The sequence below is a fragment of the Phyllobates terribilis genome, unplaced genomic scaffold (genome assembly GCF_046119375.1).
Source record: "Phyllobates terribilis strain yellow unplaced genomic scaffold, ASM4611937v1 Scaffold_1__5_contigs__length_1240528914, whole genome shotgun sequence".
Lineage (NCBI taxonomy): Eukaryota > Metazoa > Chordata > Amphibia > Anura > Dendrobatidae > Phyllobates > Phyllobates terribilis.
The window spans coordinates 1,232,848,192-1,232,861,444 of NW_027362761.1; the positions used below are offsets into that span (position 1 = coordinate 1,232,848,192).

The following is a 13,253-nucleotide window of genomic DNA, read 5'->3' on the forward strand; positions in this document are numbered from 1 at the left end:
GCCTATGTACAAGAATATAACTACTATAATACTGCCCCCTATGTACAAGAATATAACTACTATAATACTGCCCCTATGTACAGTCATGGCCAAAAGTTTTGAGAATGACACCACAATGATCTTTTCCCATGATCTGCTGGCCTCTGGTTTTTATTAGTGTTTGTCTGATGTTTATATCACATACAGAAATATAATTGCAATCATATTATGAGGACCAATAGGTTCTATTGACAGTTAGAATGAGTCAATATTTGCAGGGTTGCCCCTTCTTCTTCAAGACCTCTGTAATTCTCCCTGGCATGCTCTCAATCAACTTTTGGACCAAATCCTGACTGATAGCAGTCCATTCTTGCATAATCAATGCTTGCATTTTGCCAGAATTTGTTGGTTTTTGTTTGTCCACCCGTCTCTTGATGATTGACCACAAGTTCTCAATGGGATTAAGATCTGGGGAGTTTCCAGGCCATGGACCCAAAATCTCTATGTTTTGTTTCATGAGCCATTTAGTTATCACCTTTGCTTTATGGCAAGGTGCTCCATCATGCTGGAAAAGGCATTGTTGGGCGCCAAACTGCTCTTGGACGGTTGGGAGAAGTTGCTCTTGGAGGACATTCTGGTACCATTCTTTATTCATGGCTGTGTTTTTAGGCAAGACTGTGAGTGAGCCGATTCCCTTGGCTGAGAAGCCACCCCACACATGAATGGTTTCAGGATGCTTTACAGTTGGCATGAGACTAGACTGGTGGTAGCGCTCACCTCTTCTTCTCCGAATAAGCTGTTTTCCAGATGTCCCAAACAATCGAAAAGGGGATTCATCAGAGAAAATGACTTTGCCCCAGTCCTCAGCAGTCCACTCCCTGTACCTTTTGCAGAATATCAGTCGGTCCCTGATGTTTTTTCTGGAGAGAAGAGGCTTCTTTGCTGCCCTCCTTGAAACCAGCCCTTGCTCAAAGAGTCTCCGCCTCACAGTGCGTGCAGAAGCACTCACACCAGCCTGCTGCCATTCCTGAGCAAGCTCAGCACTGCTGGTAGTCCGATCCCGCAGCTGAAACAGTTTTAAGATACGGTCCTGGCGCTTGCTGGTCTTTCTTGGGTGCCCTGGAGCCTTTTTGACAACAATGGAAGCTCTCTCCTTGAAGTTCTTGATGATGCGATAGATTGTTGACTGAGGTGCAATCTTTGTAGCTGCGATACTCTTCCCTGTTAGGCCATTTTTGTGCAGTGCAATGATGGCTGCCCGTGTTTCTTTAGAGATAACCATGGTTAACTGAAGAGAAACAATGATACCAAGAACCAGCCTCCTTTTAAAGTGTCCAGTGATGTCATTCTTACTTAATCATGACTGATTGATCGCCAGCCCTGTCCTCATCAACACCCACACCTGTGTTAACGGATCAATCTCTAAAACGATGTTAGCTGCTCCTTTTAAGGCAGGACTGCAATGATGTTGAAATGTGTTTTAGGGGTTAAAGTTCATTTTCTGGGCAAATATTGACTTTGCAAGTACAGTAATTGCTGTTAAGCTGATCAGTCTTTGACATTCAGGAGTATATGCAAATTGCCATTACAAAAAATGAAGCAGTAAACTTTGGAAAAATTACTATTTCTCTCATTCTCAATACTTTTGGCCATGACTGTACAAGAATATAACTACTATAATACTGCCCTCTATGTACAAGAATATAACTACTATAATACTGCTCCTATGTACAAGAATATAACTACTCTAATACTGCCCCCTATGTACAAGAATATAACTACTCTAATACTGCCCCCTATGTACAAGAATATAACTACTCTAATACTGCCCTCTATGTACAAGAATATAACTGCTATAATACTGCCCTCTATGTACAAGAATATAACTACTATAATACTGCCCCCTATGTACAAGAATATAACTGCTATAATACTGCCCCTATGTACAAGAATATAACTGCTATAATACTGCCCTCTATGTACAAGAATATAACTACTATAATACTGCCCCTATGTACAAGAATATAACTACTATAATACTGCCCCTATGTACAAGAATATAACTACTATAATACTGCTCCTATGTACAAGAATATAACTACTATAATACTGCTCCTATGTACAAGAATATAACTACTATAATACTGTCCCTATGTACAAGAATATAACTACTATAATACTGCCCCTATGTACAAGAATATATCTACTATAATACTGCCCCTATGTACAAGAATATATCTACTATAATACTGCTCCTATGTACAAGAATATAACTACTATAATACTGCCCCTATGTACAAGAATATAACTACTATAATACTGCTCCTATGTACAAGAATATAACTACTATAATACTGTCCCTATGTACAAGAATATAACTACTATAATACTGCCCCTATGTACAAGAATATATCTACTATAATACTGCCCCTATGTACAAGAATATATCTACTATAATACTGCTCCTATGTACAAGAATATAACTACTATAATACTGCCCCTATGTACAAGAATATAACTACTATAATACTGCTCCTATGTACAAGAATATAACTGCTATTGTGCCACCCCCTATGTAGATTATAACCGCTATCGCACCGCCCCTGCGGGCACATACCATCCTGTGATCATTAATTACGCTGACATTTATTGCACATATTGGAGCTGTATATGACATAGGTTGGTGTTGCGGTGATTTGGTTACAATCCTTGTGGGTGACGTCCTGATGGTTCTCCGCTCGGTCAGGGTCTCGGTGCCTCCATGTGGGGGGCAGGGTCAGAGTTCTGGTGGGTGTGGACCTCCAGGTTCTTGTGGTAGCATCGCAGACTGCAGAGCGGGATGCGAGTCCTAGAACAGGAGTATTTCTTTGGGTTGGAGCAGCCGGGGGCGCCGCAGAGCTGTGGGGCAGGCAGTGCGGTCTGGGGTTCTGCTGGGGCAGGGTGGGGCACTCCTGGGGGGTAGGACATGGTGATACTGTGGGCATTGTTCAGGTAGCGGACAGTGGGGCACGGAGGCGGGCGGCCCCCTTTTCTGCCAGAGGCCGGCTTGGCTCCCCGGGATTTGGACGTCTTGGTCAGTCTCTCTATCGTCTGCTTTTTACTTTCCTCAGCTTTTTTCGCCGCCTGCAGTCTCCTCTTTCGAGCTTTCTCCTCCCTCTTCACCAACATCTCCTGAGACATCTCCTGCTGGGGGCGCGAGTATACGGCCGGCGGGTAGAGAGGGGCAGTGGGGGTCTGCTGCTTCTGTAGGAGGGCTTTCTGCAGAGAGAGACCAGCAAATTATACACAGCAGGCAACAGAGAGAAAAGAAGGGAACGGGTAGAAGAGGGGAATAGAGGGAACAGGGGAGAAAGAAGAAGGGAACAGGTAGAAGAGGGGAATAGAGGGAACAGGGGAGAAAGTAGGGGGGAGTGGGAGAGGGGGAGAAAGAAGGATGGGGGGCAGGAGAAAAGTGACCCTGCATGCCTCATCCCCAACCTACCCACTCACCCCCACCATACTGAACCTACCCACCCCAACACTACCACCCCCATATACCCTCCCAGACCGTGACCACCGCACTCACCTGGCGAGCTGTCAGCAGCGTCTCATCAGTCTCTCTCTTCAGATCGCCATTGACATCCAGATCTCCCCTCTCAAGAGCATCCAACCAACGCATCTCCTCATCGTGCTCAGATACCGGAGCCGCAGCGGGCGAGGGCAGCGGATCCATGTTACTGTCCTCATCTACAGACACATGGAGACTCCACACATCACATGCCTCAAGAACAAACTGACAAGATGGCATAACCTGTATACAGCAGACCCAACACTCTAATACAGCAGAGAAGTCACGCACGGGCAACAGAGGAGACGGCACGGGAGAAGCTTGGCACAGAAACACGGCACGGGGAACAGAGGAGAGGGTACAAGAGACGCGGGACACAAACATGGCACGGGGAACAGAGGAGACGGCATGGGAGAAGCGGGGCACAGAAACATGGAACGGGGAACAGAGGAGATGGAACGAGAGACCCAGAAACAAGGCACAGCGGAGAGGGAACGGGAGAAGGGGGAAACAGAAACACAGCACGGGGAACAGAGGAGACGGCATGGGAGAAGCGGGGCACAGAAGCACAGAAACACTGCACGGGGAACAGAGGAGATGGAACGAGAGACGGGGGGCCCAGAAACAAGGCACAGCGGAGAGGGAACGGGAGAAGGGGGAAACAGAAACACAGCACGGGGAACAGAGGAGACGGCAAGGGAAAAATTGGGGAATAGAGACACGGCACAGGAGACAAAACATGGAGACACGGTACAAAGATTCGGCAAAGACAAAGGAGACATGGCGCGGAAAGATGGTGGGGGGCACAGGGGAGACATGGTGGGGGGCAGACGCACTACACAGAAAGTACAATACTCTGGAAGAACCGCTCACACATGGCCACGATCCATGGCCGGAGGATTGTACGGCCCTCACCACCATCGCCCACCACCTTGTACTGAGCCGTCAGCCACCATCATCACAAGCACAGACCTCTCGATGCCACAATCATCATCCTCATCTCCTTCCACAGACAGTGAACATCCCGTAGTACCCACATGTATTCCGGCACTACTACCACCGGAATGCCCCCGTACCTAGCCACGCCCGGTACTGCTCTATGGGTACTCCCTCCAGTGGCTCGTCGTCTTCATCCACCACCATGAGCGGGGACTGTGAGCGGGACTGCTCGGGGATGACGGTGAAGGTGGGAACACTGCGGGGAGAGGAGCATCAGTCCGGGGAAGGGGGGGGGACGACGCACGCCGCCACAGTCCGGGGAAGGGGGGGGGGGGACGACGCACGCCGCCACAGTCCGGGGAAGGGGGGCGCTGCACACCACCACAGTGCGGGGAAGGGGGGCGCTGCACACCACCACAGTGCGGGGAAGGGGGGCGCTGCACACCACCACAGTGCGGGGAAGGGGGGGGGGCGCTGCACACCACCACAGTCCGGGGAAGGGGGGGGGGCGCTGCACACCACCACAGTCCGGGGAAGGGGGGGGGACGCACGCCGCCACAGTCCGGGGAAGGGGGGGCGCTGCACACCGCCACAGTCCGGGGAAGGGGGGGGGCGCTGCACACCGCCACAGTCCGGGGAGGCGCTGCACACCGCCACAGTCCGGGGAAGGGGGGGGGGGGGGGCGCTGCACACCGCCACAGTCTGGGGAAGGGGGGGTGGCGCTGCACACCGCCACAGTCTGGGGAAGGGGGGGTGGCGCTGCACACCGCCACAGTCTGGGGAAGGGGGGGTGGCGCTGCACACCGCCACAGTCCGGGGAAGGGGGGGGCGCTGCACACCGCCACAGTCCGGGGAAGGGGGGGGCGCTGCACACCGCCACAGTCCGGGGAAGGGGGGGGCGCTGCACACCGCCACAGTCCGGGGAAGGGGGGGGCGCTGCACACCGCCACAGTCCGGGGAAGGGGGGGGCGCTGCACACCGCCACAGTCCGGGGGGCACTTACCTCTTGGTACCTAACACTTGTCCCCCCAGCTTGATCTTGAGGCGGAGCTGCGGTTTCGGGGTGGTCTTGGGATCAGTGCTGCGGGCCTGTGAGTGCAAGGAGGGGGCGCAGCCCTCCTGGTGATGCTTCTTCTTATGTTTCTTGTGCTTCTTGTGTTTCTTCTTGTGTAAAACGTGAGGTCCGACATCGTCCTCGTCCCCTGAGAACACGGACATAAGATCACAGCCCCCCCCAAGGGAGATCACAGCCTATTCCCCCCCCCGAGCACCACGATATCACAGCCTCCCCTCCCCCCCCGAGCACCACGCTATCACAGCCGCCAACCCCCACCCCAGCACCACGCTATCACAGCCCCCCCCCCACCACCGAGCACCACGATATCACAGCCTCTCCCCACCCCCACCCGAGCACCACGATATCACAGCCGCCAAACCCCACCCCAGCACCACGATATCACAGCCAACCCCCCCTGATATCACAGCCGCCAACCCCCACCCCAGCACCACGCTATCAGCCGCCAACCCCCACCCCAGCACCACGCTATCACAGCCCCCCCACCCCCACGATATCACAGCCCCCACCCCCACCCCAGCACCACGATATCACAGCCTCCCCCCCACCCCAGCACCACGATATCACAGCCTCCCCCCCACCCCAGCACCACGATATCACAGCCGCCAACCCCCACCCGAGCACCACGATATCACAGCCTCCCCCCCCCCACCCGAGCACCACGATATCACAGCCTCCCCCCCCCCCACCCGAGCACCACGATATCACAGCCTCCCCCCCCCCCACCCGAGCACCACGATATCACAGCCTCCCCCCCCCACCCGAGCACCACGATATCACAGCCTCCCCCCCCCACCCGAGCACCACGATATCACATCCTCCCCCCCCCACCCGAGCACCACGATATCACATCCTCCCCCCCCCACCCGAGCACCACGATATCACATCCTCCCCCCCCACCCGAGCACCACGATATCACATCCTCCCCCCCCCACCCGAGCACCACGATATCACATCCTCCCCCCCCCACCCGAGCACCACGATATCACATCCTCCCCCCCCCACCCCAGCACCACGATATCACAGCCCCCCCCCCACCATATCACAGCCTCCCCCCCACCACCACCACGATATCACAGCCTCCCCCCCACCCCAGCACCACGATATCACAGCCTCACCCCAGCACCACGATATCACAGCCTCCCCCCCACCCCAGCACCACAATATCACAATATCACAGCCCCCCCCCCCACCACCACATCACAGCCTCCCCCCCCACCACCACGATATCAGAGCCTCCCCCCCACCCCAGCACCACGATATCACAGCCTCACCCCAGCACCACGATATCACAGCCTCCCCCCCCACCACCACGATATCAGAGCCTCCCCCCCCACCCCAGCACCACGATATCACAGCCTCACCCCCCACCCCAGCACCACGATATCACAGCCTCCCCCCCCCACCCCAGCACCACGATATCACAGCCTCCCCCCCCCACCCCAGCACCACGATATCACAGCCTCACCCCCCCCACCCCAGCACCACGATATCACAGCCTCACCCCCCACCCCAGCACCACGATATCACAGCCTCACTGATGTGAGGGACAGAGGTGTCGTTATGGGGGCGCTGAGAGGTATCTCGGGGTCATTCTTTCTTTCTCACCTGTTCCCTCCATGTGATGAGCTGTGCACAATCCGGGCAACACAAAACTTCCGGTCAGTGCACACGTTAAACCCTCCGACCAACCCAGTCTTCCCCGGAACTATATATTCATGCCTTCGTTTCCGGAGGAAGATAACGAGAGAGCACAGGACAGTCATTCAACGCCATATATGTGGAGGAAGAGACGTCGAAAGTGAGCGCACCCTGCAAGCTATTCCTCCTCCCCCCTGCACATTACACCCTGCAGACTATTCCTCCTCCCCCCTGCACATTACACCCTGCAAGCTATTCCTCCTCCCCCCTGCACATTACACCCTGCAGACTATTCCTCCTCCCCCCTGCACATTACACCCTGCAAGCTATTCCTCCTCCCCCCTGCACATTACACCCTGCAAGCTATTCCTCCTCCCCCCTGCACATTACACCCTGCAGACTATTCCTCCTCCCCCCTGCACATTACACCCTGCAGACTATTCCTCCTCCCCCCTGCACATTACACTCTGCAGACTATTCCTCCTCCCCCTGCACGTTACACCCTGCAGACTATGGCTCCTCCCCCTGCACATTACACCCTGCAGACTATGGCTCCTCCCCCTGCACATTACACCCTGCAGACTATTCCTCCTCCCCCCTGCACATTACACCCTGCAGACTATTCCTCCTCCCCCCTGCACGTTACACCCTGCAGACTATGGCTCCTCCCCCTGCACATTACACCCTGCAGACTATGGCTCCTCCCCCTGCACATTACACCCTGCAGACTATTCCTCCTCCCCCCTGCACATTACACCCTGCAGACTATTCCTCCTCCCCCCTGCACATTACACCCTGCAGACTATTCCTCCTCCCCCCTGCACATTACACCCTGCAGACTATTCCTCCTCCCCCCTGCACGTTACACCCTGCAGACTATTGCTCCTCCCCCTGCACTTTACACCCTGCAGACTATTGCTCCTCCCCCTGCACATTACACCCTGCAGACTATTCCTCCTCCCCCTGCACGTTACACCCTGCAGACTATGGCTCCTCCCCCTGCACATTACACCCTGCAGACTATTCCTCCTCCCCCTGCACATTACACCCTGCAGACTATTGCTCCTCCCCCTGCACATTACACCCTGCAGACTATTCCTCCTCCCCCTGCACGTTACACCCTGCAGACTATGTCTCCTCCCCCTGCACATTACACCCTGCAGACTATTCCTCCTCCCCCCTGAACATTACACCCTGCAGACTATTCCTCCTCCCCCCTGCACATTACACCCTGCAGACTATTCCTCCTCCCCACTGCACATTACACCCTGCAGACTATTCCTCCTCCCCCCTGCACATTACACCCTGCAGACTATTCCTCCTCCCCCCTGCACATTACACCCTGCAGACTATGGCTCCTCCCCCTGCACGTTACACCCTGCAGACTATGGCTCCTCCCCCTGCACGTTACACCCTGCAGACTATGGCTCCTCCCCCTGCACGTTACACCCTGCAGACTATGGCTCCTCCCCCTGCACGTTACACCCTGCAGACTATTGCTCGTCCCCCTGCACGTTACACCCTGCAGACTATTGCTCGTCCCCCTGCACGTTACACCCTGCAGACTATTGCTCCTCCCCCTGCACGTTACACCCTGCAGACTATTCCTCCCCCCCCTGCACGTTACACCCTGCAGACTATTCCTCCCCCCCCCTGCACGTTACACCCTGCAGACTATGGCTCCTCCCCCTGCACATTACACCCTGCAGACTATTCCTCCTCCCCCTGCACATTACACCCTGCAGACTATTCCTCCTCCCCCTGCACATTACACCCTGCAGACTATTGCTCCTCCCCTCTGCACGTTACACCCTGCAGACTATTCCTCCTCCCCCCTGCACATTACACCCTGCAGACTATTGCTCCTCCCCCTGCACGTTACACCCTGCAGACTATTGCTCCTCCCCCTGCACGTTACACCCTGCAGACTATTGCTCCACCCCCTGCACGTTACACCCTGCAGACTATTGCTTCTCCCCCTGCACGTTACACCCTGCAGACTATTCCTCCTCCCCCTGCACGTTACACCCTGCAGACTATTCCTCCTCCCCCTGCACGTTACACCCTGCAGACTATTCCTCCTCCCCCTGCACGTTACACCCTGCAGACTATTGCTCCTCCCCCTGCACGTTACACCCTGCAGACTATTCCTCCTCCCCACTGCACATTACACCCTGCAGACTATTCCTCCTCCCCACTGCACATTACACCCTGCAGACTATTGCTCCTCCCCACTGCACATTACACCTTGCAGACTATTGCTCCTCCCCACTGCACATTACACCTTGCAGACTATTGCTCCTCCCCACTGCACATTACACCTTGCAGACTATTGCTCCTCTCCCTGCACATTACACCTTGCAGACTATTGCTCCTCCCCCTGCACATTACACCCTGCAGACTATTGCTCCTCCGCCTGCACATTACACCCTGCAGACTATGGCTCCTCCCCCTGCACATTACACCCTGCAGACTATGGCTGCTCCCCCTGCACATTACACCCTGCAGACTATGGCTCCTCCCCCTGCACATTACACCCTGCAGACTATGGCTCCTCCCCTCTGCACATTACACCCTGCAGACTATTGCTCCTCCCCCCTGCACATTACACCCTGCAGACTATTGCTCCTCCCCCCTGCACGTTACACCCTGCAGACTATTGCTCCTCCCCCTGCACGTTACACCCTGCAGACTATTGCTCCTCCCCCTGCACGTTACACCCTGCAGACTATTGCTCCTCCCCCTGCACGTTACACCCTGCAGACTATTGCTCCTCCCCCCTGCACGTTACACCCTGCAGACTATTGCTCCTCCGCCTGCACTTTACACCCTGCAGACTATTGCTCCTCCCTCTGCATGTTACACCCTGCAGACTATTGCTCCTCCCCCTGCACATTACACCCTGCAGACTATTTCTCCTCCCCCTGCAGACTATTTCTCCTCCCCCTGCACATTACACCCTGCAGACTTTGGCTCCTCCCCCTGCATATTACACCCTGCAGACTATTGCTCCTCCCCTGCACATTACACCCTGCAGACTATTGCTCCTCCCCCCTGCACATTACACCCTGCAGACTATTCCTCCTCCCCCTGCACATTACACCCTGCAGACTATTCCTCCTCCCCCTGCACATTACACCCTGCAGACTATTGCTCCTCCCCCTGCACATTACACCCTGCAGACTATTGCTCCTCCCCCTGCACATTACACCCTGCAGACTATTGCTCCTCCCCCTGCACATTACACCCTGCAGACTATTGCTCCTCCCCCTGCACATTACACCCTGCAGACTATTGCTCCTCCCCCTGCACATTACACCCTGCAGACTATTGCTCCTCCCCCCTGCACATTACACCCTGCAGACTATTGCTCCTCCCCCTGCACATTACACCCTGCAGACTATTGCTCCTCCCCCTGCACATTACACCCTGCAGACTATTGCTCCTTCCCCTGCACAATACACCCTGCAGACTATTGCTCCTCCCCCTGCACATTACACCCTGCAGACTATTGCTCCTCCCCCTGCACATTACACCCTGCAGACTATTCCTCCTCCCCCTGCACATTACACCCTGCAGACTATTGCTCCTCCCCCTGCACATTACACCCTGCAGACTATTGCTCCTTCCCCTGCACAATACACCCTGTAGACTATTGCTCCTCCCCCTGCACATTACACCCTGCAGACTATTGCTCCTGCACATTACACCCTGCAGACTATTGCTCCTGCACATTACACCCTGCAGACTATTGCTCCTGCACATTACACCCTGCAGACTATTGCTCCTGCACATTACACCCTGCAGACTATTGCTCCTGCACATTACACCCTGCAGACTATTGCTCCTGCACATTACACCCTGCAGACTATTCCTCCTCCCCCTGCACATTACACCCTGCAGACTATTGCTCCTGCACATTACACCCTGCAGACTATTGCTCCTGCACATTACACCCTGCAGACTATTGCTCCTGCACATTACACCCTGCACACTATTGCTCCTGCACATTACACCCTGCACACTATTGCTCCTGCACATTACACCCTGCACACTATTGCTCCTGCACATTACACCCTGCACACTATTGCTCCTGCACATTACACCCTGCACACTATTGCTCCTCCCCCTGCACATTACACCCTGCACACTATTGCTCCTCCCCCTGCACAATACACCCTGCAGACTATTGCTCCTTCCCCTGCACAATACACCCTGCAGACTATTGCTCCTTCCCCTGCACAATACACCCTGCAGACTATTGCTCCTCCCCCTGCACAATACACCCTGCAGACTATTCCTCCTCCCCTGCACATTACACCCTGCAGACTATTGCTCCTCCCCCTGCACAATACACCCTGCAGACTATTGCTCCTCCCCCTGCACAATACACCCTGCAGACTATTGCTCCTCCCCCTGCACATTACACCCTGCAGACTATTGCTCCTGCACATTACACCCTGCACACTATTGCTCCTGCACACTATTGCTCCTGCACATTACACCCTGCACACTATTGCTCCTGCACACTATTGCTCCTGCACATTACACCCTGCACACTATTGCTCCTGCACAGCTCAGTACATGACTCATCCTCCCTGTTCTCAGTTTTGGTTTTTCTCTTCCTCTCTCGTCTGTTCTCGGCCTCCCACATCCAGAGACTCAAGAAGACGGGAAATCTCTTCCCTGCGGGCTCACCCTGCGGGAACAACGGACGAGTGCAGTCCGATACAGAATCCGATTGCTCTGACCAATGTTGATCTGTGAGTCCTGCTCTTCTGCCATGTTTCTTCTCAGCTGGAATCTGGAGGAGTAAAAAATTGCAGCATATATCTGACGAGCCTCGCCAGTACAGGTCACTGGGTGCGAGAACAAGACCGACCGCCCGCGGCCCATCCACGCGGCCTCTGATTTCTACATCACCATTCTGTAGCTGCGCCGACACCTGAGCGCTGTACTGATCAGCGATCAATGTTAACCCCCCACCAATAATAACCGGACCCCGAGGGACGAGCGATCAGTGTGACCCCCCCCAATAATTAATAACCGGACCCCGAGGGTCGAGCACTCAGTGTGACCCCCCCCAATAATTAATAACCACCCCGAGGGAAGAATGATCAGTGTGACCCCCCCCAATAATCGGACCCCAAGGGTCGAGCGATCAATGTGACCCCCCCCCAATAATAGCTGGACCCTGAGAGACGAGTGATCACTGTGACTTCTCCCCCCCAATAATAACTACACCCGAGGGTCGAGCGATCAGTGTGACCCCCCCCCCCAATTATAGCCGGACCCCGAGGGACGAATGATCAGTGTGACCCCCCCCCCCAATAATTAACTGCACCCCGAGGGACGAGCGATCAGTGTGACCCTCCCCCCAATAATAACCGGACCCCGAGGGACGAATGATCAGTGTGACCCCCACCCCCCCCAATAATAATTGGACCCCGAGGGACAAGCAATCAGTTTAATCCCCCGATAATCAGTAATGAGGGGCGGACTACGCTGTGTGACTGTGACTACTGCCCCGGGCATATTTGTTCCTTCTATGGGGTATTATTTGGTCACTATGTGGTGAGAATAGGTGATCTGGTCATGGCGTGGCGGTGTTTGTCCCTTTTATGTGGTATTATTCGCTACTCACCTGCAGATATGGGGGTAACTCTACTCACCTGCAGATATGGGGGTAACTCTACTCACCTGCAGATATGGGGGTAACTCTACTCACCTGCAGGTATGGGGGTAACTCTACTCACCTGCAGGTATGGGGGTAACTCTAGTTACCTGCAGGTATGGGGGTAACTCTAGTTACCTGCAGGTATGGGGGTAACTCTAGTCACCTGCAGGTATGGGGGTAACTCTAGTCACCTGCAGGTATGGGGGTAACTCTAGTCACCTGCAGGTATGGGGGTAACTCTAGTCACCTGCAGGTATGGGGGTAACTCTAGTCACCTGCAGGTATGGGGGTAACTCTAGTCACCTGCAGGTATGGGGGTAACTCTAGTCACCTGCAGGTATGGGGGTAACTCTAGTCACCTGCAGGTATGGGGGTAACTCTAGTCACCTGCAGGT

General features: G+C 54.6%; 1 protein-coding gene across 1 annotated transcript; it reads right to left on the reverse strand.

Moving 5' to 3' along the window:
- Nucleotides 1-2,603: 2,603 nt before the first annotated feature.
- INO80B (INO80 complex subunit B) lies at nt 2,604-12,015 on the reverse strand. The gene is made up of 6 exons (XM_073650225.1): nt 11,880-12,015; nt 7,149-7,262; nt 5,469-5,667; nt 4,603-4,721; nt 3,545-3,705; nt 2,604-3,237 (listed from the first exon to the last, which is right to left on the reverse strand). The coding sequence occupies exons 2-6, from the start codon at nt 7,159-7,161 to the stop codon at nt 2,722-2,724; spliced, it is 1,008 nt and encodes a 335-aa protein (XP_073506326.1). The 5' UTR covers nt 7,162-7,262; nt 11,880-12,015; the 3' UTR covers nt 2,604-2,721.
- Nucleotides 12,016-13,253: the final 1,238 nt, after the last annotated feature.